The 27,630-nt window shown below is 35.7% G+C and overlaps 1 protein-coding gene across 6 annotated transcripts in view; it reads left to right on the top strand.

Annotated features, from left to right (window-relative positions):
* Window positions 1-996: 996 nt before the first annotated feature.
* Window positions 997-27,630, top strand: part of LOC117415795 (myotubularin-related protein 5-like) — a 70,649-nt gene continuing 44,015 nt past the window's right edge. For 5 of the 6 annotated variants that reach the window (XM_034026604.3, XM_059027411.1, XM_059027409.1 and 2 more), the window contains exons 1-5: window positions 997-1,254; window positions 23,612-23,697; window positions 24,354-24,491; window positions 24,880-24,999; window positions 25,123-25,233. In XM_034026604.3, coding sequence (XP_033882495.2) covers window positions 1,200-1,254; window positions 23,612-23,697; window positions 24,354-24,491; window positions 24,880-24,999; window positions 25,123-25,233 — 510 coding nt within the window. In that variant the 5' untranslated portion in view covers window positions 997-1,199. Of the gene's footprint in view, window positions 1,255-23,611; window positions 23,698-24,353; window positions 24,492-24,879; window positions 25,000-25,122; window positions 25,234-26,127; window positions 26,221-27,630 lie in introns of those variants that run through there. The other variant, XM_059027412.1, reaches the window with a different exon arrangement.

The following is a 27,630-nucleotide window of genomic DNA, read 5'->3' as shown; positions in this document are numbered from 1 at the left end:
ATTTTGTGTACAGTGGATACAGTACATGTTGCTGTTTAAGGTAGCTGTCTTCATTCTACAGTCTCTAGGTTATGAATGCTGTGCATTTATTATAACGTACATAGATAGCAGTGGAGGCATTTCTATCTTGAAAACTGCTTGTCCAGTGGTGACGGAACTTGCCAAGGACCTTCTTTAGGAAAAGTTATTGAGCGTCTCATAATCTGGGCGTGATAGAAGCGGTCTGTATGTCACAGTTATAATTATCACCCGTTGGAATCTCTTGTAATAGGAATAAAATTGAGGTGGTCGTGCCTACTGTACGTACCTACATATGTCACACTTTACATGTTTCCGTAGTACTGTACACATGGACAAATGCCTATCCAATTGTGATTAAAATTGGTATTAACTTTATGTAGCATGCATTATCAGATTGTAGGGGTGTCTCTCTGTTGTTCTGCATGTCACACTTATTTACATTTATACATGTATATTTAGAATACATGACTGTAAATCAGTCATTTTAATACTTTTTTTTTAATGATACTAACATTTCCTTTGCTTATCTAATGACTCCTATGTTTTAAATACCACTTATCCGATTTTCACTAAACTAATTATTGCCCTTTCTTATTCTATACTATTCTTATATGTATTGCCTTCATATGTGTGTGTGTGTGTATATATATATATATTGAACTGCATGAGAAATTCTTGTCGGACATATCTGATCAAAACTTGGCCTCAAGTTATGAATTTCAGGGTATTATCACAATTATTTTAGTATAGAGATTTGGGTACTGTACCACAATTACGTGATGGCATCCTGAGCCCTCTATATTACTTGAATGTTATATGCTTATTATTTTCTAGTTGTGTGTTGTGGGTGGGTGTAGGGTTGCTGACTCTTTCTTTGTATACTGTAGTTTTGGATTTGCCCAGTACTGTGTTTATTAACCACATAGGCTCTCTGTGTTCAAACCAGTTTAGAGTTTTTCTGTCTGTCCGTCTGTCCTAGTGCCCCACCCTGGGAGCTCCCGCGCATGCTCACTGTGCTCTCCCTGTCAATGAGAACCCTGTGTCAGTATGGCGGCGGGCTGCTGTAGAAAGGATGCTGCTTTTGGTAATGGTGTCTCTCCTGTCACCAGAATATGAACACGATAGCAACGAAAAGATAGCAAACAGAGCCTCTCGTGGTGATCTCTTGGAGCACTGATATGACTAGGCTGGCCGATTACTTTGTGCTGGTCGGGTACGACGTCGATAAAAGGGGTGAGTTTTAAACTGTTTTTTTGACAAGGCTAGAGTAAACAGGAGGCGTAGAGCGAAGGAAGCAAGGTAGGCGGGTACGGGCCAGACCGGACAGGACGCGCGACGGTGTATCCTACCTCAGAGTTCTCTGCTTAGGCCAGCTCCGCAATTTACACTCGCGGATTATTAGGGCCTAATATATATATATATATATATATATATATATATATATATATATATATATATATATATATATATATATATTTTTTTTTCAAACGAAAAATTATGCATCAGAACTAAGGTAGTGTTGTTTCGGTGATGTGAGCTGGAGTTGTCAAGTACTGGAATGTTTTGTTTTTAAAAGTATCTTGAGAAATTTACAAATCTGGGTTGCATTGATTATGACTTATTTACAGTTGGCTGCTAATTGTTGCAGGACTACCGAAAATGTGTGGGTGTGACTGGTTAAATACAACGAAGACGCAAGTCTCTTTAGCAGATTGTTACTATTTTTGTAGCTTGCTGTGATGTCTGTTTTTTCTTTAATTAAAGTTCAGTAATTTGGTAAATATCTCCTTGTTTTATTAATTTTATTAATGACCTGACTCTTTTGGGTGTGCAATTGTATTTATTTTCGTTGAACTAACCATTATAATTCTGAAATGTAGCCTTTTTATATCATATCAAACTTGATGTAGGTCCAGCACTCTTGTGACTCATGTTTCTGTTTTGAATGTGGATGGTTTCTGCTCTACCACCAGCAGTGGCCTAGATTCTCAGCACAGAGTGCTGTTATTTAAAAAAAAAAAAAGTATTGTGGTTGTTCATTACACTTTCTGTAGAAAGCACCCTAATGCAACTCTAAATTTGATCAACAATGCTTATCTATTTATTTATAAACAGAGAAGCAGATGTTAAGATGAGCCATTGTTATAGTAAACATTCTGTATTAACTGCAGCAACAATGTGACACTGCAGGACCTGAGAGATTCCACAGTTTTAGAAAATTAATAAGAAACATTATACAAGACACTGGCATCTACTGTATTATAATATCTAAACAGTGGGACACTAATACTGTAGTTGTAACATTTAGAAACCAGATTTTTCACAAACCTCATTTTGCTGTATTTCTTTTTATTGTAGTACAGTATTGTCCATTTGTGGGTCTTTAAATCACCTGTATGGGAAAGCCCAGCTGGAATAATATTGAGTTAGTGGCAGTATTTAGATGTGCCACTGTTTAGATCAGTCTATACCCTTCAGATCCATTCCATATTTCTTACCCTTTTTCACAAGAGAAAACGCTGCTTTTGGAATCACTGATCTGTTGAGCTTGCCATGCCAAAACCGTTTGGTTGTTAGTATTTACTGTATTTTTACTTGGGTGTGTATTAGGGTGTAGAATGTTGTCATCCATTTAATTAGTCATTTCTAATGCAGCTTTAGATCATATTTAGGTAACAATGAAAATGATGGCAAAAACATCATAGTTGTTATTAGTAGCACAATATCGCCTTTTACTTTTGCCCCAAATTAAAAGAATGTTTAACATCTTGTAATAAAGCAGGCAAAAAAAAACATGCTCATCTCAACCCAGTTCCTCAGAAATGTTGGTCTGGCTAGTGAGCAAGATTTCTATTTTTAGGATCCACTGCTGCTTATTAATCATTTACTTTTTTTACTCTTCTGTTGAGCTGCAGTATCGAGGGAAATGATCCATACATTAATATATAGCCTACAAAACTCCCAACAATATGGCAGATGTAATTCCCTCATGAGTATATAATAAAGCATTAACGTTCCCCTAAATGCATTTCAGTTCCATATATTCACCATCCTAGCCACCCAGGTAGCCATTTATTTTCACAGCAACATATTGTAAAACATCTGACAATTATTTATGTAATAGATGACCGCTAGAAATCTAAAAGTAAATGATTCTGACTTTGATATTAAAAAAAGGAAATACTTTGTTGTTAAATAGCAGAATAATTCAGAACATGCCAGAATATGATGTGACAAAAAAAGAAAACACCCTCAAAACTATTATCAAGTATCATGGTATGTAATCTTGAAACCAATAAAAATGATCACATACAATCTAGGCTAGTTGTTTCTTGCTTCTTTTGTAATGGTTCAGTCTGTCCCATTGTGTTAAGTTTTTGGAACACCCATAGATAAACAGGACGTAATGGTTGAAATCAACATATAAATCAACATATTACAGATGCCTCTGCGTATTTGCAGTTTATGTAGAATGGTCATTCTGCTGCCATTTGTGCTCACTGTAACTTTACTAAGCAGGTAAAAGGGCTTTTGACTCAGACAGGAAGTAGAACTCTCTTAGTTGCTAAATTAACCCATTAAAATAGGATATGCACTAACAATCAGGATTTTATAATAGCTATGAGTCTAAGGTCTGTAGATTTAACACATGTGGCAACTAATGTTCCAGTCCCCCCTCCGCCTGCGTCCTGCTATATTCTTATGGAGAATAGAGCCCTATCTTTTAGGCCCTGTTTTTGTCTTGTTAATTCTCTATACAAGAACAAGAACATAAACATAATACAGCTGTACAGGTGATGGCATATCTGTAAAGGAATTGTATTTTGAAGGCATTTATCCATTTTCTTTTTTAATTTCTGTCTTGCAAGTGGTCCATTTTTTCCCTTGACGTTCTTCTTGGTGCTTGCCCCCAGTCCTGCATCTTGCAGTATTTCCTCAGAAGCCCATATTTATGTGAGTGTCCGTTGAACGGCTCACACTGTTTAAATGTGGGAACAGTCAGAGATGCCACATCATATTTAGAATACACATTAAGGATCAACTAATTTAAAGAACTGAAATAAATGTACAGAAAAAGTATGAGAACTATGAATGGTCACTTCTCTTAACGGTAGGCAGTACAGTAGTCACACAGTCTTGAGCTGCAGGAGACAGTTATTACGAATCGCTTTGAATTATTGGAATATGATGGCTACCATCAGAGTCTGCAGGTTTGGTTTTTGTTGTAGTTTTAAATATATGTGACAAGACCTTTTTTAATCTTCAGTGTCTCATAGGCAAGGCTACGATTTTGACACGGTAATTTTGAGTACATTTCACGGGCCAGGTGCGGCAAAAAAAACAAGAATTCACGTAAACGTCACCAAATAATGTAGTTTTAGCTACATCAACATACACAAGCTTTTAAATAGTACACCAAAACCAATAATATAAAGACTATTGTTTTTGACTACTTGCAAGTTTAAATGTTACTTTAGAGTACAAAACTTACAGTACATACTTCAGACATTATTTCTGGTCGGAGTCGAGGGTCGCCAACTGTGTGACAAGTTGGAATTACATCTACAATCTTGTGACGTGTCTTTTTTTGGAAAGGCGTACAGCCTTAACAGATCATCAAACCTTTCACCTGTCATTCTAAAGTATGTAAAGTATCTCTCACTGTCACATACCCGCATCTCTCTAATTAATGCTTGAAATTCTCCCTTTCGGGTTCTCCGTTGGTTGAGAGGACGGATTTACCAACAACGCCGCGTTAGATTTTTTTTTAAACCTCTTGTATAAGAGGTACAAACTCAGCACATGTACTTAAATGTCAATTTATCCAATTCCACCGATGCAGTTTGTATTTAAAGTACAAGAACAACAGCTGCAACCTCTTTGTGTAGTCACAAGGGTTGCAACACGATGCGTCCTTCATACAGCAAATAGTAAAGCTGCACAGCTTTTATAGCTGTCTGCGCCTGACCTATCACATTCATCTGCGACAGGAGTATGAACCAGGCTTTAGAGTTTTCCACGTTTCTGAAACGGCATGTTGTAAAGAAAGCCTCTAAGTTGGTAAACTTCTGTTCTACAATGCATTTGTTCTTTTGTCTTTACAGAAAACAGTTCACTCTCAATTGTTTTGTATTTTAGGTGCTTGCTTGCTCATCTGATTCACTGACCAACATAGCTTCATGTAAATGCTGTGTACATACACAACCAAAAAATGTACAGATGCTCACAGATTTGTATTTTCAGTGCATTTGTATTTTCAGTGCATCGCTGACAATCTCGGAATTAGGCATTTTGGAAATGGAGTTTTGCAGTGTTGTCTTTTTCTCCTTGCAACTCCAGTTTTCTGCATTTTTTAAAAAAAATTTTTATTTGGACTACACCCAGCCAAGTTGAGGCAACAATGGCAAAGCACTGCATTCTTCTATGCTGAAAAACTTAGACCTACTTCAAGGCGGGTCTTTCCCGAAATAAGTAAGCTAAATTAATTGTGTATTTAATTATCTTTAGTTTATTTCTTTCCACTCGACCTGTAATTTAATAAAGCTATAATTAGCAATGTTAAACCATAACTGTTTCTTAATTAAATTATTTTCTAAATGATGTAGTCACTACACTGCACACTGTTTGATTCATAAAGACATGCCGGAGACACGCCTCTTGTTTAATTTACCAAATAACAAGGCAGAATTGCAATCGGTGATACAGAGCAGTGAACCTGTGTAGCAATGAATCAGTCAACATGCCTTTTATATCCGTGTTTTATATTTTATCCTGGTTATTGTAAGGCCGGTAAAATGCTAAACTTAATTTGTGGATTACTCTCACAGCCAGCAATATGCTAAGTAGGTCCTTTTAAAACACCTTCATTTGTAGACTGAACTACAGTGTCAGTGGAAGACTGTAAATATGATTCTCTCATAACCGTGCTGGACATTTGTTTTCTGAACCTCTGCAGTATAATTGTTTTCCTGCTTATTTTAATGCCAGCAATGAGCCAAGTGATGTTTATAAACATTATGACAGGTTTGAAGTGTCTTCAGACGCTTTACTTCCTATTACAGCAACAAGTCTGACTGAAAATCTTGGCTTTAATAAAAAAAAAGAAAAAAAGGTCATATTTATTAATTTGTATATTTTAACTATCAGTATTATATTTATGTTCAAATGCCATGTTTAATTATCAATAACTTGATAAAAAGTTGGTAATTTTTGAAAAACAGAATTTGCTATTCCCCAGAATCGGGCAATTCAGTAGCCCTATGCATTTTTTTAAGGAAATAAAGGAAGCGCCTAATCCAAATGTGTTTTTACATCCATTTCCAAGATTTCATGGACTTTATTCAAATTCACAATTTTCGTGACCTCTGTGACAAAATCATAGCCTTACTCCTAGGTACAACAGTGGTCAGATTAGTAATTCAGCCCAGAATGAACCTGCATCTTGTAAACTTGATACTTTATGGTATAAAATGATCTTTTGGCTTTACATGTTATGTGAAAAGCAAGCATATGGAATCCATGGTTAATTTAGTGTGGCATATTGTACACTTACTGTGTGGTAGAATCCAATGATGTAGAGTATTTGCTTTTGCCATTCTAGTTTGTAAGATAAATTCAACTCCAGCGTGATCATTTCATACTTCCTATACAGTAGATAGATTTTAAATGATACTCGGTATTGAAACAGTGGGTCTAGAAAGAGAATAATGCCCTCGGTCAGGAAGGCAGTAGACATGTAAAGTGGAGAGATGTGACTCTCCTGACTCACATTTATGACTATACATTTTAAAACAATGAAAAACTAGACCACCATGACCTACAGCCACTATAGTGTGACATAAATGCGCTTGCCAGCACTATATTCCCTCATTAGCAAATGCCTGTTATTTTATCAGTACTTGCATTTTTACAAGCCTGTGGTGGATGATGATGATGATTGAGGGGAGCTTATATGCATGGCTGTGGAGGAGCACAAACCTGTTAATTAGTTATAAATATAGTCTTATTTCGCCCAAGTACCATGGGCAGATCCGTGTAGACACTATACTTTTTTTGTAAATCTGCTGCTGTTTCTGCAACTAACTTCTGTAGCATTGTCTTTTAAGTATTTTAAATTGAAGTACAGCAAAAATACAGCACATCAGAGTAAGTGATAATAAGATTAAGAGGTAAGATTTTTGTTTTTTGCCTTTAATTATGGTTAAGTATGCACTTTTTTCTGTCTTGGTGTACATATGTACTGTACAGCCACTTAGGAGCCCCACATGCATAATATATTCAGTACCCAAAACCATGCAGGACCATTGGCTGAATTTGAGAGAGCGCTGTTGTTAAAGGTATCCAGACAGGTCTTCCATCAGAAGAATTTATTAGAGGGCCGATAGCAAGCGCTTGGTTGGCAGGTCCAAGACTGTACTAGTTACTGAATGCTCATTTTCAGGAGGAATTTGGTTGTCACCATTTACAAAGGGGCACATATCCCTCACAATTCTGTTGTGTTGAGTCAGTGCAGTCATGCCTCCCCATGGTGGCCCTTCCCTCTTGATAGTGTTTTGGCAGGTGTTTATTTTTCTTTGTTTGTTTGTTTGTTTGTTTTTTTGTCTAACCCTGTGCACATCTTAAGTGAGACTGTAATATCAGTTTGTTTGTTCAGATTCATGTGATACATGGAGTGCACATTTTAAAAAAAGGTTATATTCATGCTAGAGATCTCTTGGCAGACACACAGAGCGTAGGTCTACTTATTCTACAACTTGCAGTTGCAAAGGGAGGAAGAGAGAGACAGCAGGAAACTGAGGTTTTGCAAAGCACGTATCAGGTTGCGTGTTTCCCTTATATAGACAAGCATCTTAGTTCACCTCTAAATTGAAAGAGATATGAGAAATGTAATCATTTTAATAATGCTAATCTGAAGGTGGAGTGAACTGGGCTTGTGTAAATAATTTTACACTCATGTTTTCATTTATCATTTGTCTTATTTACTCTTTAGCTGATTCAGAATGTGTGGTTGGATAAAGAAACTTCTGTTTGACCTCTAGCTCAGAGATTTCTCTTTTGCATTTGCCTGACATCTTAGTGAAACCAAAGGGAACAGGAGGTGGAGGAGTGTGTGTTGGTTTCATCAGAGAAAGATGCTCAGCATTTATTTAGCTCGAGGCAGGGGACTTAACTAAATAGGATTAAAAGGGCATGGCACTCGTGCTTTAAAGCAGGCTGGACAGAAGCTTTATTCTGTAAAACCCCTGTGAGAGTGTCAGCCTATGTTTTGAGTTACCCAGTTTCTGAGTCATGTGTTAAACTGTTGCAGGCCTCTAACCCATTTCTGATTGGGGGACGCTCTTCACCAGCTTATTGATTTTATTTATGTATTTATTTTAAGAAAAGAGGAAAAAATGATTAGAACCCATGATTACACTGTCTGTATAACTTTGAGTTTTGAGAGGCAATCAGAGTTGCAGCATGTTCAGTAATTGAATAATATCCTTCACATGGCAGGGGTTAATTTATTAAATGTGTGAATCTGTCTTTAACCAATATCATGGATATTGTTTCAGATTCTCTAGTGTGTTATTTGTTTTTGTACCGTAAGTGTGTGTTAACCTGAGACAGAAATTACATTGAATGAATTAATTAATAAACCAACAAAAGAAGCACGCACACAAACTGGTTTAGGAGATTGGCGAAAAATCTTTTCAGCTTTTTAACTGTACAATAATTACTGTATATGAATCCCTTGCATTCTTGTTTTATTTTATTGTACATCTTAAGTGAAAGTGCATTCCCAAATGCACTGTCCTTTCTAGCTTGTATGTGCAACTGAATGAATTCTCCTGCTAAGAGCTGACTTTGCAGTTTTAGACTGATCATAAAATGCACATTGATCAGTTTGCCACTGTACCGTTCAGTTGGTACCAGCCTGTGTAAATGACACGTGCCAGAGGTCCATCTGTTTATAGAGGGTATTGTATCTTACAAGATCAGATATGATATGTTTTCCTGTACTTGATTGTTTTTTTTTTTTAAGGTTTTTACAAGCAAGGGTTGGTGGCCAAGATAGTTACAAAGCACATGGAAGAAGACAGCAGGTTGTACTGAAACCAGTGTCGGTCTGACGAGTAGTGCAGTGTCACAATGGTTGATAGCCAGTGGTTGCTGTAGTGACTTTGCACTGAGCCCTTCCCCATAACTTTCAGGAAGCAAGTTTCTGAAGTGGTTGAAGGCAGGGTTTTTCTTCAGCCTTTTTTAAAGGTATAGTGCCTCATTTTTTTTAGAATGTTCGCTTCTTGGAATTAACAGCACTGTACTGTAGGTATTTCCAGTTAGTTATTTCCACAAAAGCGCTGTGGTCCATGACTCTAAAAATCCCTTCCAAGGTTCCTTACGTTTGTATGGGTAGTGCGTTTAAACTGAATCAATTCCTTCAGTTTCAGGAATTGTAATAACCCTGCTAACAATTCATGTGTCCAGGATTACTGTAAAATATGTGTATTTCCTGATGAGTGTATTTCCCCATGCCATGTGCATCCACAGGTGGATTATGTTTTGTTTTCCAAGAGGGATGGGCAAGCACTTTTTTTTTCCCCCAGTCACTGTACAGTAGGTGGTGTGTACAGTAAATGTATCATCCAGAAGTCATATTATACATTTCCCTGCAGTACAGAATAAAGCTCAAACTCAAAGTATAAAACCAACTGCATAGCTATAATGAGAAATTGTCTCTTTTGGTGAGTTTCATGTGTTATAGCTTTATGCAGATTTTATGGGTAGCTGTCTGCCAATTGTGACAATTTGTTGGATACTGCAACAGTGGGCATCCTTCCTTCAAGATGGTGCAAAACTCAAACTGAAGTACAGCTTTCAAATTCATTATTTTTTTCATATTCTTTAGTGGTGAAAATGTATGTTATTGCATGGTATTAAAATGGTATTACAGTAAAGTTAGCATCTATTTAGTTAACAAACTCAAGTGTTGCACGCCAGAATCACTTACCCAAACACTAAAATTCCATCCTGATGGGCTAGTAGGATTTTTCACCTGGTATGATGATTGACTGAAGCATCAAAATAATTACAAATTAACTACAGTAGAACCTATCCTATCTGATCTTGTGAGGTACAATACCTTTTATTAACTGATGGACCTCTGGCATGTGCCATTTACACATGCTGCTACCAACTGAACATTGCAGCTGGAAATTGAGCAATGCACATGCTGTCACTTCACGTAAAACAAACTATCCAGTTTAACCATGTTCAATAAAAGAAAAAAGAAAGCAAGTGATTTAATATAATTATTGTACTGTTAAAGGTGAAACAATATTTGTTTTTGGTGACTTCCAAAGCTAGTTTGTGTGTCCACATTTTTTTAGTAACTACTGAGTACAGTATCACTTTCAGCATTCTCATGTGATACTACAGTATTTCTTATCATTCATATTAAAAAGGTATAGAGCAGTAATTACGAAAAGAGGAAAAGAAAGTAGACTTTTACTACTGGTATGTTATTGAAAACCTAACATTAACCATAAGTATATGAGATGAGCATGCTTCATATTTAAGGTCACTGAATAAAGTATGGCGCTAATGTGATCAAATTGCGACAGCAAGTTTCTTCTGTAAATGTGGGTGAGTTGATAAGTTAAGTGGTTACCTCAAGGAAACAATAGTGAATTATTAACTGCCAACCACGTGCCTGTCTCTGATTAGTAACTGAAATATATTTTCAGTGGTATTATAAAGCCAGTGGCTACTAGTGCTAATACAACCCTTGGTTTTTAATAAGTTCTCTTGATAGATCCTCTCTTCCACTAAGTTGTGTTTTTTTTAAATTAACTACTGTAAATAATTCTCATAAGGAAATTTGTAATTGTATACAAGTGCTGGTCTGGTTGGATTTGGTTCACAGCTGTTAGACCTGTCCTATTCTAAAGTAACACCCAAGGGATTAACTTAAAAAAGCTAACCATGAAGTGAGTGACTGGATAAACATTTTCTGTAGTAGTAGCTACTGTACGCTGAAATATCTTGGTCTTTACATTTTTTTAAACCAGTGCTTCAGAATCCTCCAAAACAGCTTTCTTAACATTAACTGTTTCACCTTTTATTGTGCTGTAAATCATTTTTTGATTCTTCATTTATTATTATCAGCGTTCCCTCTAAGCTTTTTAGATACTGAAAAACTTTCCTTTTTGTCTGAGAGTGTAAATTATCACTGAAAAACCTTCGGCCACACATTAACCCTTTTAATATGTTTTTGTTGCATTGTACAATTTTGAAACAATATTCCAACACAAGTATCTCAACAATTTTACAATTTACTTTAAATTTAAACAAGACATTTATTGCGGCTCTGCCTCTGATTTTGAATCATCCTCTGATCCTATGCAGCCCTGTCAGTTATCATAGATATAGACTGCATGCTTAACTGGTGGTCTGCATAAAATTGCTTGATGCTACTGCATAAAACACTGGCATCTGCACTGCCTTCAATTGTAACCATCTTTAGAGCTACTAATTGTTCCATTCTTGGGAATACCAAGAATTTTCAAAAATGGCCAATTCCATTTGTTCCCACTTTTTATCAACATATTAATAATTAAATATGGCATTTGAACATAAATATAATGTTGGTAGTTAAAATAAGTAAATTTAATAACTATTACCACAGTTCATTTTTTTTTTTTCAATCAGACTCTTGTTGCTGTAATAGTAAGTAAAGCACCTGAAGACTCTACTGTCATTATGTTTATAGACATGACTTGGCTCATTGCTGGCATTAAAATAAACAGGGAAACCTAAGAATTATATTACAACAGTTCAGAAAACCAAATGTCCAGCACAGTTGTGCGAATCATATTTAGTCTTTCACTAACACAGTAGTTCAGTCTACAAATAAAGGTGTTTTGAAAATATATGTGTAGCTTTTTGCTGGCATTTACAATAACAATAAAAAATATGAAACAGTTTAGTAACAGTCCAGCAATGTCATGTGAGAGTAAGCCTATGTACAGTACTCCACAAATTAAGTTTAGCATTTCACTGGCATTATAATAATAACCAGGATAAAATATGAAACACTGATAAAGGCGTGTTGACTGAAAAACATGTTCACTGCTGTGTATTACCCGATTGTAATTTAAATAGCGCCGCTTTTAATGTAAACGCATAATTAATCCTCTCAATTGTTTCTTTCCTAATTCTGCAGTGTTATTTGCAAGATTTAAAGAAGTGTGTCTCCAGAAAGAATGTCTTTATGAACCCAACAGTGTGCAGTGTAGTAACTACATCCTTTACACAGTACAGTGATCAATTTCCTTTAAGGATTGCATACCTAGAAAAATAGTTTTGAGCTCATTTCTTCGTCGTCAGAAAATATAATTCAATTAAGAAACGGTCATGGTTTAAAATTGCTGATTTATATCTTCATTAAAGGCAGGTAGCGTGGAAAGAAATAAACTAAACGATAATGAAATCTGCAATTAATTTAGCTTACTTCGGGAAAGCTCCGTCTTGAGCGAAGTAGGTCTTAGTTATTCAGCATAGAAGAATGCAGTGCTTTGCCATTGTTGCCGTCTTATTTGCTTTCTTATTCTCTACGTTTTTACAACTGGCATTATGATATTTAATGGTATTGACTCGTACATGATCACGCGAATTACAGCAAAACTTTAAGAATACTGTTGCACCATCCTTTAATCAGATTTCTTTTAGCTCTGTCTTACTGAAACGTTGCTTTTTTTTCTTCGTTGGTGCAGCCGCCATGTTGAGTTTCAGCAGAGACATGGAGTGAAGTCACATGATGAATAAACTTGCAAAACAAAAATAAAGGACATGGTATGTCGTCTTCAGTTACTATACACTTAAATGTGTATTTTCGACTAATGTGCTGATTACATTTTTACCAGTTTCAAAATGCTTGTGATGATTTCTGAAATAGTCGTTTTTTAAAAGGGAAATAAAACATAAACAGTCAGTGTGAGTATTCTGTTTGTTATGTTTACCAGAGTATTTATACGTCGAAATAATGCAGGAAGATTGTGCTTCACTGATTTTTAGTATTCAATTATACGACGAGTTAGAAACTGTAAAGTTCATGAGCAACACCGATCAGCACTCTCCAGAGGCTGAATCGCCTGACGCCTGCTTTGCCCACCCTGTACCAGTAGATTTGTTGGTGCCCGAGCGAGCTCTGCACAAATGTGACATGCATTTTTACAGAGGGAAATATGCTTATGTTAATGCTTTGTAAGAATGATCTTAAAGTAATAGGTTTACCCCGAGAGGCTGGAGTCTCGATTGAGGTTGATCTTTATAATAATAACTTGCGAAAGTTAGTAAACTTGTGAAAGTTAGTAAACTTGCGCGCATTTTAGCCTTAGAGGGAACGCTGATTAGTATTATGATTTCTTACAATAAATCAGGATATATTTGAAGTACAAAATGAAAGATACATTGCTTCTGGTACCTTGTACATGGACTTATTGCAACTAGACCACATATGAAGTGATTGCAGCAGCAATCTGTCAGCCACAGCATCTGTAGATTCCAGTCCATTTGTGTCATTCCCATTACAGTTATATAAATAAGGAACTTTAGATTGTATTTGACATTCAAATAAACTTGTACAATAATGAGCTTGTTATAACCAGAGTTTAAAGAATTAAGTCTAGTTTATTAAGTAAACAGCAGCACAATGGTATATAAAGCTTTGATAAACACAATTCATGACTATAATGTAAATACTGTAAACAGGACAATTACAATACAGTTATACTGCATATTCAAATTAAAAAACAATTCTTCAACACAAGAGCAGCTCATTTTAATTGTGGTAATGAGAGGTAAGACCATGGATTTTAAAACTTTTCTCAGCCCTCATTTCACATGACAACCCTAGTCCAAAATAAAGTATTGAGGTGCATTAAGTTATGCCTGTATTATTACATCCATAAGACGTACCAGACCAAGATAAATTGTAATTTATTTAAATGTGTATTGCAGTATGAGCGGAGTGCCTTGTTACAATAATAAGTTTATCCTCCTCTAAAAACTTCTGAATAAACTGTTGGGACCTACTTCATGTACTGTACATGTCTTTTGGATCAACATGCTTGATTTCTACATAGAATACACTAAAGCTGCCTTGTAGTTTATCGACTTTTAAGGCAAACAAAGTGATGGTACACTAGCTACGTTCCCTCTAAGACTTTCATTTAGTTAGCCACTGTGGCTAAAGCAACTTAACATTTTTTAGCCACACTGGAAAAACTTAAGCCACATAACAGTACTATAAACAAGTTAAACATACTGTTTCACAAGGAAAAAGGCTTGTATTTTATTTGAAAGCACGTAGAGCACGTACCCTTTACAATATGCATAAACAGTATATTTAAAGTGCACTATAACTCTGATTCCCATTTAATACATGCCAAACTTAGTCTCACATGAAAAAACATCATTACAGATTTTCTAAATTCTGAATAGGTTTGCAGAGATATTCTTGTACTGCATAATCCTTTTCATTGTTTTGACTGACGCAGTTTAATTTCCACTGCAGGACAGTGCTATTAGTGTATGTTAATACTAATGCCTACCAGACCAACCGCAGCTGTAGTTACACAAGCTTGTAGTAATGTGATTTAATAATATTAGTAGGATTGTACAGCCACTACTGTGTTTAAAAAACTTTTTTTTTTTTTTTTTTTTACCGTGTTCTTTCACCTGGGACTGACAGTAATATTGCACTGATTCTGACATTAAAACTCAATAAATCATAGTGAGACAAATTCTTCTTTTTAAAATAATAAATGTGTTTATTTTTTATGAAATTGTTCCTCTTTCGAATTCACTCTGATACTATTTCCAAAATATATTTCAACACATTTTAAGAGATAGCAAACAATGAAAACAAACAAACAAACAAAAAACTTAGCTGTGATCTTTTGAAGCTGCGTGTTTCTGGGTTGCAGTCTGTGAAAATGTTCTTTCGGGACCAGAGGGTATGTTTGAAACCATGACTGCTTCACCTCCCTGTTACTATCACGGTCATATTTTAGTTGTGTGTACATGGTTTGTATTTCTTGGGCTACATCTTTTGGAACATGATTCTGATAATTTGTCTGTACAATTTTTTTAAAAAAACATGTCAAGAATATTTCTGTTTGGATGCCATGTTTTTTAAAAATATATATTTTTAAAGCAGCGCCATCTACTGACTGTTTCTAATTAGAACCTCTGTCCTCCCGCCAAACGCAACGCTTGTGGCATACATTTTACGTGAAAAAGCTAAAGGGCTTTCATTGGGCGAAATGAAATCAAACTAAACAGTCTGTATTGATTCATCTACCAGCACACATTGAAAGTAATTGTAGTGGCAGTCTTGCACAAGTACATTTTTCGAAGCCTTAAACCTTTCAGGTATCATGCAACCATTTGACACCCAATGATTGATGTCATTGGATTATTAAAGATACTAGTTTATGCATAACTAGTGTTTTTTTGTGTGTTGGTGGTAATGATCAAAGTTTTAGATTTAATCTGTGATTTAGTAATTGCAGAATCACATTTTGCCCACTCATCAGCAAGGTGAAACTGTTCTGTAGCCAGTGAAAAAGGGGTTACTGTCCATAAAAAAAAAAAGGCAAAGCAGGAATAAATACTACTATCTTTTTAGAAAATGTGTGTACTATGTTTAAGCTATTCAAAAACAAACCAAAAAATGTAGTCCTTGAGCTTAAAGTGGGTAGCAGCCTGTGATCAAGCAGGAAGGAATATATAAACGGGTCCTAAAGACCGTGTGTTCCTGCATCCATCAAGATGTGTGTAACTTGTCTTGGTGGACAAGTGTTTTTGGTTACCGGTAAACAGTTTAGCCGCCTGGTTTATAGTTAAAACTTGTGCCGAAGGATTTGGTTGGGAGCCAAAGATTATTTCCAACAACCCCCAACCCACGAAGTATTGGACTTTCTCTTCAGAATCCTGTAACCCAGCAGAATGTGCATGTGTAAAATGAGATCGGCCCACAGGCACAGCTGATTTTTCTGCTTGTGTCTGGGTGAATTACGGGTGATGTGCACACGCAGCAGTTGTCGGCTGCATTTTGCAGTTGTTTACTAACATCCTGACAGGACGACGTGATTCCTTTGTAATGCATAATCAGCTGTGAATTGTTTTCATTAAAAATGTCTGTGTGCATTATAGTTAGTGTACTTGAGTTTTAAGGACATTATTATATACTAGCAGAGTAGCTTGTGCTTGTTAAACTTTTTCTAGTTGTCCTTCTTTATTGCATAATCTATTCTCAGCTCCCACGGTTAGACACCTTAAAGATTTACAAGAATAATAAAGCTAAAGCCAACATTACCACCTGGTAAATACAGGTGTCATTTACACAGTACGTTTAAGTTAACTCCCTCCCAGCACACCCTTGCGTGTTCTACAGTACCCAATTCGACCGTGTGTGTGTTGTACACATAGGGATGTCACGGCATCAAATTTGGACAGTGGTAACCATCAAAAAATGTCATTTTTTTGTAATTCATTTTTTAAATGTCTATTTAAAGAAATACACTCAAGTCAAGTCATTTTTATAAAAAGAAAAAAAATAACTTTCATTTAAAATTGTAAAACAAATACAACACGCTAGTACTACAGTTCTGTCAGGCACTACCTAACTGGAAGTAGTGTTCACTCCAGCTCACACAGGCTCAGCAAAATAATGCTGCTTTTTTATTTCAAATTACTGTTGAGAAACACCAAAATATTAACATTTTCTGAGCTTAGTGTGGAACGATAGGGGGTAAAGATGTGACCACTGCAACTGAATAACCTCTTCATCTTTATCAGTTTGGATGGCATCATTTTAGTTAAGTGAGAAAATGTATAAAAAAAGGCCAACAAGATGCTCGGATATATTGTGAAAAGTGTCGAATTTAAATCAAGGTAATGTTAAAACTTTACAATGCATTAGTAAGACCTCATCTAGAATATTGTGTTCAGTTCTGGTCACCTTGTTACAAAAAGGATATTGCTGCTCTAGAAAGAGTGCAAAGAAGAGCGACCAGAATTATTCCTGGATTAAAAGGCATGTCGTATGCAGACAGGCTAAAAGAATTGAATCTATTCAGTCTTGAACAAAGAAGACTACGCGGTGATCTGATTCAAGCATTCAAAATTCTAAAAGGTATTGACAGTGTCGACCCAGGGGACTTTTTCAACCTGAAAAAAGAAACAAGGACCAGGGGTCACAAATGGAGATTAGATTGGATGGAGATTAAAGGGGCATTGAACAGAAAATAGGAGGCACTTTTTTACACAGAGAATTGAGGGTCTGGAACCAACTCCCCATTAATTTTGTTGAAGCTGACACCCTGGGAGCTGCTTGATGAGATCCTGGTATCAATAAGCTACTAACAACCAAACGAGCAAGATGGGCAGAATGGCCTCCTCTCGTTTGTAAACTTTCTTATGTTCTTATGAAGCAAAGTGTTACCTAACAATAGCCAATCGAGTGCGTTTTAAGACATGCAGTGCCCGCCCACTGATCTCTCAGCAGAGTGCAAAACATAATGATGAGATGGTGTCTGCAAATTTTTTTGTTTGTTTTTTTTGGACTGCATGTTAACATGAACACAAATGAAAGAAAAAAGTAAAGTTGGGTATGACACCATTACAAAGTTAAGCGGCATCTAGGGGACTTTTTTTTTTTTTTTTTAAATGGGAATAAAATTGTATTAAAAAAAACAAAATCCCTACAACACTATCAACTCGAGGAAACGGCAAAATCTTTACAATACCGTTTAAAATAAAAAAAAAACAAATGCCTGTAGCATCTTAGGCTTAGTTATATAGTAGTAAATAGACTTTTTGATTATCTGCATTGATGTGTCCAATTAAGTAATTTCAGGTACAATTGGCACAAAAACCAGGAGGGACACCGGCCCTCCAGGACCAGGACTGGACACCCCTGTGATAGATAATAGCGACTGTTACTTGCTTGATTTGGTAAATTAATAGGAAGGTAGTGATGAAAAGTTATATTTTCGAGTATTTGTGTTTCATTTACTGACAGTCACGTTTGCTAGCGATCATTGTTTAGTAGGGCGGTTTATATTAAATAAGACGTCACTTATTTAAAAGCTTACTCTGATTATCTCATGCATGGCAAGTTTTCAGAACTTGAGACGTCTGTGTTCATTAGTTAGTTCTAATGAACACAGTGGCTCACCGATAGACAAATGGGGAATAAAAAAACGCGCCCTTATCACCTTAAACCGTGTGAACTCGGTAATCATGGTATAGAAAAATGGTTGTGGTTTCAAACCGTGGCAGATAATACTGAGGTTTACCGTAAAACCAGTATACCGTGACATCGCTATGTACACGTCATTTTTTTGGTGAATGACTACTAATGCTAACTAAATGTCCGGAAGTTAGATAGGTTGTGCTCCAAACTGGGCACTGACCTGTTTGAACTATCACTTTATAAGGCTGATTGATTAGTTGACTGGTTTGATTGTTTGTAAAAGTCACTCTGGGGAAGCACCAGTCTTACAAAAGATGAGCCAATTCATGATTTTCACAAAGTGACCCTTGGAACCCCTTATGTGGTGGAATGTATGGGAATATTCACAAGCCTCTTTGTTCATTAGATTGATCATTAGCATAAAACATGTGATTTCTTGGAAATTCCACAAGTTCTTCTGGCTTTTTTTCAAGGAGAAATAGAAATTGTATTATAAATTCATAGCTATATACCAAACAGACTGGGCTTTTTGTTGTGAAATTGTATCCAAAGAATGTGCATGAAACAAAGTGAACTGAGATATCTTGAAATAGTACTTGGATCATTTGTCCCCAAAATGTGTCTGTCAAACCAAACAAATTTAAGTTAGTTTGAAATCAAACTGCATTACCGATTTAATAACTTACTGTACACCCATATAATGTATTTCTAAATTATGTAAACATTACTACACATAATAGACACACCCATTAAACCTTCCACATTGTTCATAAACATAAGGCATTATTATTATTATTATTATTATTATTATTATTATTATTTATTTCTTAGCAGACGCCCCTATCCAGGGCGACTTAACAATTGTTACAAGATATCACATTATACATTATTTTACATTATACAGATATCACATTATTTTTACATACAATTACCCATTTATACAGTTGGGTTTTTACTGGAGCAATCTAGGTAAAGTACCTTGCTCAAGGGTACAACAGCAGTGTCCCCCACTGGGGATTGAACCCACAACCCTCCGGTCAAGAGTCCAGAGCCCTAACCACTACTCCACACTGCTGTCACAAGGCATGTGACTTCATGGAAACTTGTTAAGTTTTAATTTTTTAGTGTATCATTTACCTGACACTTTTATCCAAAGTGACTTACAGACACTAGGGGGTGAACTACGCATCACAACTGCTGCTGCAGAGTCACTTAAAATGGGACCTTGGTTTTACAAGTCATCCAAAGGACAGAGCACAAGGAGGTTAATTGAATTTCTCAGGATCACACACGGTGAGTCAGTGGCTGAGATGAGATTGAACCCGGAACCTCCTGGTAACTGCCTTTCACTTAGGCCCCTACATAACAGGTCGCAAGAACCGCACTGCAAAGTGGTTTAAGTAGTCCAACTCCGAGCATACACGCTGCTGTCATTTTAGTTTAGCCTGGCTTAAACAATCCATGCTTGTATTTGTATTTTTGCATTGCTGTGCAATCTTGGTAAAAACCCATGAAGACAACACAGAGAAGCAAGTAGAATCCTACATTTTATATATGCTGGAAATGTATTAATACAGCAATAAGTTGTTAAGCATGTATTACAACGTCCATACTACAGGTAGACACATTATTTAATTAGAGCCTCAAGACTACCTCTAAAGTCACTGTAGTGTGATGCTAGTAGTATTAAGCCATTTTAAAACAGTTCAACTTACTAATGTGTTTTATAATGCATAGTGTGTACAGGGCCTTAGTTTTAAATGTTTATCTTTGGACATACATTCCAACCTAATATTTGTATTTCTGCTACACTATGTCCTGTTTTAAATGTGTTGTCATCCTTTTCATAATTTGGAGATCTGTGAATATAAATTTGCTGCATTCAAATTAAGATAAAGGAGGAAGCTCAACAGCTGCAAAAAAACAAATCACCTTTGGTCACTTCAAATATGAAAATACACACTCCTGTACAAACGTGTTTTGCTACTGTAGCTGAAGCTACCACTTTTAAATCCAATAAAACAATATGTATGTTATGAGCCATAGGCAGGCTTAGTCATCATACAGTATCTTTAGGTAGGTTGATTGTTGGTTAGATTTGTTCTTTGTACCTTGAGATGAATCACTATTATGAGGGCGACTACACCTCCATCAAATCTGGTAGATTCCATACAGTAGCTGGTAAACCAACTTGCAGCTAATGGCATTATTTTGAGTATTCTTTTTGTTGTAGTCATGTGTAGTTTTAGAAACCCCCTCAGATGCCATCCTCACATTCCATCACTAAAGGTACTGTAAGAGATCCTCTGCATGGGGAAACAGATTCTACAACCCAGCCTTGACAGAAACAACAATAAAACACTCCAGTAATTCTAGCTGTCTTATTCATTCTATCATTTTGGGATTATTTAGCATCCCTATGAGCAAGGTTTTGTAAGCCTACTGCCTCTTTAAACAGCTAATATCTTGTAAACCATTGAGCTGCTGTCTACTTACTTATAGAAACTGGCAAAATCTAACAAATCCACATTGACCTGTGGCTTAATATGAAATTAGCATGTTGGGCTCATGTGATTTTTGGTTTCCAGAAGATAATGAATGACCTAAAGGTTTGAGGTACTGGCTTCATACCCAGTATGCAACTGTGTTATCTGTTTCTCTAATTGCTAAGTATAATTCCCTTTGTGTGTCTGTTTAATTGAAAGCAGAAGTTCTGGTAGACGTATCTGTAAAAAACAAAAGTTTGCCAAACACTGGCTTAGCGCTGCTCCCACTAAAAGGGAGGTCCTGCTCCGGAACCTACTCTGACACACTAAAATAAACTGGGGTGGGATCAAAATCCCCTAAATTATGTTTAGAGAAACATTGCAATATGGGTAGTTGTAGCTCAAGTTGACCAAATTCTGTTGAGGCTTTTGTGATTGATAAAACCACATGTGTTAAATAGGTTCCAGGGTAGGTTGTGAGCGCATGCAAAAGAAGAGCTATGTTTGGTGGTACAAAAATAACCCATTTTGATAACTCTTTACCTCTTTCTCTGTGGGTTGGGGGTTTCCAAGACACTTTAATGTTATTTTTGTTTTTGTTTTAAACTTTTTCATGACTTTCCAACAAAAATAATTAACTGACCCATTGGTCTTCTCAAGCTTGGATGATGGTTACAAAGACATTCCCATCTCTATTTTATTTATTTTTAAAAATACAATCTGGCACTGGCACCGTAGCCATTTTTGTGAGAGGAAACTGACCAGGGACGTTCAAGAATCCGGAATGAATGTGACCAAACATGTTTGAGTGCTGTGTAAACATTTAGTATTTAATATCGTAAATTGCAGAACCAACTCACTGAAATTTAAACTTGTTTTTACTGAAATATAAATGGTAATATGTAATAATAAGAGCTGTCTGTGTTACATGCTGTCAGATCAGGATTGTACTGATACTGAGCATGCAGTTTCTCATGTTAAACACAATTAGAGGTACCATTACAAATTCCAGACAGGGAAGTTTAATATATGTGTGTGTCATATATATATATATATATATATATATATAATATAATACATTTTTTATTATTTTTACATATCCTGCTTATGTATATTTATTTTTGTTTTGTTTCTGTTGCTATGAACATGATCTGTTGACAGACAGGTTTCAAACTTGTACTCACATGATCCCTTTGGCTGTGTGAAAGGGTTATGACGGTATTATACTGGCATAGATTGCACAATTTCGTGCTGTGTGAATGAATGGGTATTTTAAAGAATTTTTTAAACGCTCTCTGAGACAGCTCAGTAGTGGCATTTGTGTGTGAAAGTGGTATTGTTACAAAAATAAAATAGATACATTTTCCATTGTAAAAATAAAATTGTATTTAAAAAAAAAATACAATTTAAAACAACTCACTTTCATAATGAAAAAATACAAAGGGTAATTTGGCAAAAAAATATTCTGGGTATTTTTACTAAACTCGGTCACACATCACTGACTAATACATAGATTAGACTAGAGGCTTAGATACAGCCTTAGTGATACAACAGCACAAATAACTGATGTCTGTGAAGGGAAAGATCTTTCAGGCAAGAAGACATGAAAGGAGTTAGAATGTGTGTTGCACTGTTGCATTTTAAATCATGCCTATGACCTTTGACGTCTCCTCTGAGGTCAAATATAAAACTAGCTTATAACTCCTTATAGTGCACATAGGGTTATGGTTACTATATAACACATTTATGAACCCATATATGCTCTATTAAAAAATTACCTTGATCATGACCTGTGACCTCTCCTTAAGGTTAAATGTGAAACTAGCTTATAACTTCTTACAGTGAGTAGATAGGGTCATGGTTACTATGGTGTTTAAAGTTAAATTATCATAAGATAATGAACTAATGCAGTATTTTGAATTGAAACTGCTCCATAAAACTGATCTGTTGCTGACACTTGTGCTGCAATGCTACAGCTTGCCAAAATTTCCAACTGGTACTGAGCTTGGAAACCACTGGAAGTGCAGTCATATTGAGCTCTCCCTCCCTCTGTTTGCTGTCATTAACCAATGATACAGTACATCTTTCTCGTGGCTTAGTACTGGGAGGTGCACAGTAAAAAGAATGGCAACAATAATACATTATGATAATGAGTCATTTTCTGTGTCGTCGGTTATTTCGCGCCCTGCTGTAGAAAGAAGTGTTGTTGGTGTTTAGATCATTAACCCCTTTTTATAGACACACATTTTTGTCGTAGATGTCACCCCACATCCAAGCATGTTATAACCATTTTTACCAGTCATTAAACTGCTATAAAAAACTTGTAGAGTGACATATTTTTATTTTATTTCCAGACCCTTACCAGACCTACATTTTCTTCTTAACAAAACATTTTCAACGATAGATTATAATTATTTTTTATAAATTATTTTTTATAAAAAATGTATGATACCTTAGGAACATTGGGGTAAACCTAAAGGGATTGTGTTTCACAATTTAGTATTCATTATTGAATCTATACTTCTGGCAAGTTCGCAAAGGGCTTGACTGTCTCTATACGAAGTTTGGTGCAGTTTAGTGACAGAATGCCATAGTTACACAGCTAAGAAGGGATGCGTAGCGTGAAATCGAACGTGCCTGCTACCCATAGACCACTAGGGGAACCGAATATAGTCGATGGAAGCTACAAAGGTGTTAAAATGGATCCCATTGGGTCCTGTGTGTCATACTTTTTTGAAAGGTGCAGGCAGTTTCTTACCCTTCACAGTGTTTCAGTGGCAGACCAGACAACAACGTGGTGGTATTACCAGTTTGTTTCTTCCACTACTCTGATCTTTGTTTCTGTTTTGCTTTTCTGCAGGGAGTAGTGATGGTCAAGGTCGGATTCTCCAGCGCTTTCCTGAGAAAGACTGGGAGGATAACCCTTTTCCCCAGGGAATTGAACTGGTGAATAAACACACAAATCTAAGTTTTAATGGAGCTGCATGGTTTATTATAATATTATTTATTATTATTATTGTTATTATTGTTGTTATTGTTGTTATTATTGTTATTATTATTGTTATTATTATTTCTTAGCAGACGCCCTTATCCAGGGCGACTTACAATTGTTACAAGATATCACATTATTTTTACATACAGTTACATTATTTTTACATACAATTACCCATTTATACAGTTGGGTTTTTACTGGAGCAATCTAGGTAAAGTACCTTGCTCAAGGGTACAGCAGCAGTGTTCCCCACCTGGGATTGAACCCACGACACTCCGATCCAGAGCCCTAAACACTACTCCACACTGCTAATAAATAGCAACCCTTATAAACTAAGGGTTGCTATTTATTTAGAAATGGCTGCCTAATATTAGCTTTTTAATTTAAATGTATTTAAGTCTTGACAAGAGCTACAATTTGAATTCCCATTCTGGGCAAAAATGTGAAGCCAAACAACATTGATGCACATCGAGGTTCATATTTAATAAAAGAAGCCCATCTTAGGATTTACTGCATTAGTGTAGTGTATTTGTCAGATATTTCATAGCTGCCCTGAACAAACCCTTCATACTGTAATTTTTGGCACTTTTACATTTTTCTATTCTTTCAGTTTTGTCAGCCCAGCGGATGGCAGCTATTCACCGAGAGGCAACCACCAACTTTTTTTGTAGCAGTTTTGACCGATATTAACTCTGAGCGCCATTACTGTGCCTGTTTCACTTTCTGGGAAGCAGTAGAAGACTCACAGGTATATAAATGTGTTTTTTAAAGCTTAACAGCCTGTATTACAAAATATGTCATAACAATATATCTAGGTGGTTTGCTATGTATTGGATGTTTTCAAATCAAGTACCAAATGGCCTGAGAAGAGTCAACATATGATCTGAAAGTGTTGACTTCAAACATGCCAAGCCTTGCAACTTGGCTGATACAAAATCTTCTCTCCTTGTGTTGCTTTTGCCTGTTTGCATGCGGTTGTCTTGGCTGTGTTTACAAAGTGATTACTGAGACGATTTCAAGAGTGACATATATCTGGAGTGATTTGTATATGACATTCTGTACAGATACGCACTAGCCTTGTTTTTCTGTTCAAAATTATCAGATTTCCAGCTGATATCTGGCCACCTTTTTTGCAGCCACAGAAGAGCCGCTCCGGTGAAGATGATGAGGATTCTGGTATTATCCAGCCAGCCCAGATGTTTGCTCCAAAGAGCTTGGTATTGGTGTCTCAGCTGGACCACACAGAAGTCTTCAGGGTATGCACATTTTTCAAATACATAGCCTTTATCTTAACATTTTCTATAGCTTGAATAGGTTACAGAGTAGGCCAAGTATTTCATTAAATGGAAAACGTTTTTATTTGAATTTTTCCTCATTAGAACTGTCTGGGCCTGATCTACACAGTACACGTAGAGGGTCTGAAAGTGCCATTGGAGACATTGATTGGAAACCTACTGACATGCTTCATCCCCATTGCTGGAGGATCCCAGGTTAGAGAAATCGATGCATGCCAATAGATCACAGTAGTACATGTTGTTCGTCTCAGAATCAATCAAACAAATTAAAATAACTATATTTTTCTCTTAGTAGGTCATAACACCTGGAAATTAGTTTTAAAGTGTTCCCTTTGTGTCTCTGTCTTCTATCAATGTCTGGTGGCTGCTTGTAATTGTACACTGTTTATTATGGGACCTTACCCCTTCTATTTTTTTTTTTTTTATTTGCTTTGATGCAGTAGTAGCAGTTGTCAAGTTTACTATCCAGCTGTTTTAGCTGGAGATAAATAAATCAACTTCTTAATCTTCCTGTATTCTAAAAAATCTTTATAAAAAACAATCCACCAGTTAAGGACTGGTTTTGCCATATAGAATCTTGTTAAACTATTCTACTTGTAGTCACTGATATTATATAACCTTGTTTTAACAGAAACATTTACAATAAATGGCTAGTTAATCATTTCTAAAGTGGATCCTTTTACTTAAAAAAAACTAATGCTGATGCTGTTTATGGCAAGTCACTCCTTAAAACTACAAACACGGGTTACATTTAGTTATTTTAAATAACCCTTTAAGGGCTCCTGTATTGTTTTGGGAGGTGAAACAAGTTTCGGATTGCAGCAGATGTTGAACAGTAAGATTAAGTTAGGAATTTTGCTTTCACTGGTCTATATGTAATCTTTAAAGCTATTATAAATAAGCATGGGCCCCGAATGCTAAATTCACATTTAATTTCAAAGTTCTTTAGATCAAAACGGTGTGATTTGTATATCAAATTATTATATATTATATTAATTTCTGGCTTTGGACTTTTATTTGCAAATAAACATGTATATAATGTAGTCTAGTTAAGACATATCCAGATTATTTGCAGATATGCATATCTGATCCTGTGTGTTGCAGATGTTTGACTCCACTGTTTGTAGTTTTAACTTGGTACCTCAGAATCTTGCCTGTGACTGGCTTCTGGGCTGCTTTCAGGTAACTATCTTTCAGCAGCAACACCTGTTCATTACAAGAGATGTTTGAATAGAATGGGATGTAATGTGGCTATAATCCTAGATTTTTACTGTATTTATTTATTTATTTATTTATTTATTTATTTATTTATTATGGTATTAAATTATAGTAGTTGTAGAAAAGTAATTGACACTTTTTTTTTTCTTGATAGTTTGCTGTTAAGATGAAATGTTAATTTTAAATTTGACTTGGTTAGTCACTGTTGGAAGTTGTGAAATCATATAGCCTGCTTTGTGGTGATAAACGAAACAGTATTTTATTATCTTTTTTTTTTTTTTTTTTTTTTGTACAATTTAATTAACCTTTGTGTAATTAAAACATGGTTAAAATTGTACTACTTGCCATTGTACAACGGACTGTATATGCATCTCCATAAATGGACTACGGATTCTACCCTTTTCTGGTATTCGTGCACAGTTGCTAATAAAAGCCTAAAAATAACTTGTAGCTGGAGTTTTTGCCCCTGTGGCTAGTGAAGATTGAACATATGGTTATGGTGTAAAGGGGAGGAGAGAGCAATATATATTTTAGCAGATGGCTGATGGAAACAGTACCCACAACAGTAATAATTCTATGACTGTGCAGATACGTATCAGGGTTTTGGTCACCTGGTTGGTGTTATAAAGATAAAGCAATTTTTAACAGTGCAGTAAAGTTACAGTTCAGCAAGATTATTTTTTTTATAATTTAATTGTAGTGCATCCCCTCATATTGGAAAAACAACAAAGTCATGATTGAGCATATACTGCAGCGCATCTTGGCATCTTTGGTGGCATTTAATACTCCTTCCTACGTAATCCCTGCTTCACATCACTGGACCTTTACAACTGTCACTGTTAAAAGTGTACCCCTTTGACAACCTCCTTAGATCGCAATTGCCTGGTGTGTCTATTTCTGTGGATGGGCGGGTCATTTCAGTATTCATTCCAACAAAAACATGGATTAGACTGTCCTATATCACATACTGGCATATATTCTCCACTGCAAATTTCCAATAGTTTCTTTCAGTTTAAGAAAGTGTGTGTATATATGTGTATGTATGTGTATATATGTGTGTGTGTGTGTATGTGTGTATGTGTGTGTATATATATATATATATATAATGTATATATGTATATATGTATATATGTATATATGTATATATGTATATATGTATATATATATATATATATATATATATATATATATATATATATATATACACATACACATACACACACCACTTTGTGGTGAATTTCTCAGGAGTTGACTGACATACAAGACCTATAGGGGCAGTTTATTTATTTCAGGTAATCATCTTATACCAAATTACCTAAATTAAACCTTTAACCTGGTGAATTATTTTCCTGATTGGTATCTATTCATTGATTC

This window comes from Acipenser ruthenus, chromosome 7 (assembly GCF_902713425.1).
Source record: "Acipenser ruthenus chromosome 7, fAciRut3.2 maternal haplotype, whole genome shotgun sequence".
Classification (NCBI taxonomy): domain Eukaryota; kingdom Metazoa; phylum Chordata; class Actinopteri; order Acipenseriformes; family Acipenseridae; genus Acipenser; species Acipenser ruthenus.
The sequence above is the reverse complement of the archived record's forward strand: the minus strand, read 5'-3'. Positions and strand labels throughout refer to the sequence as shown.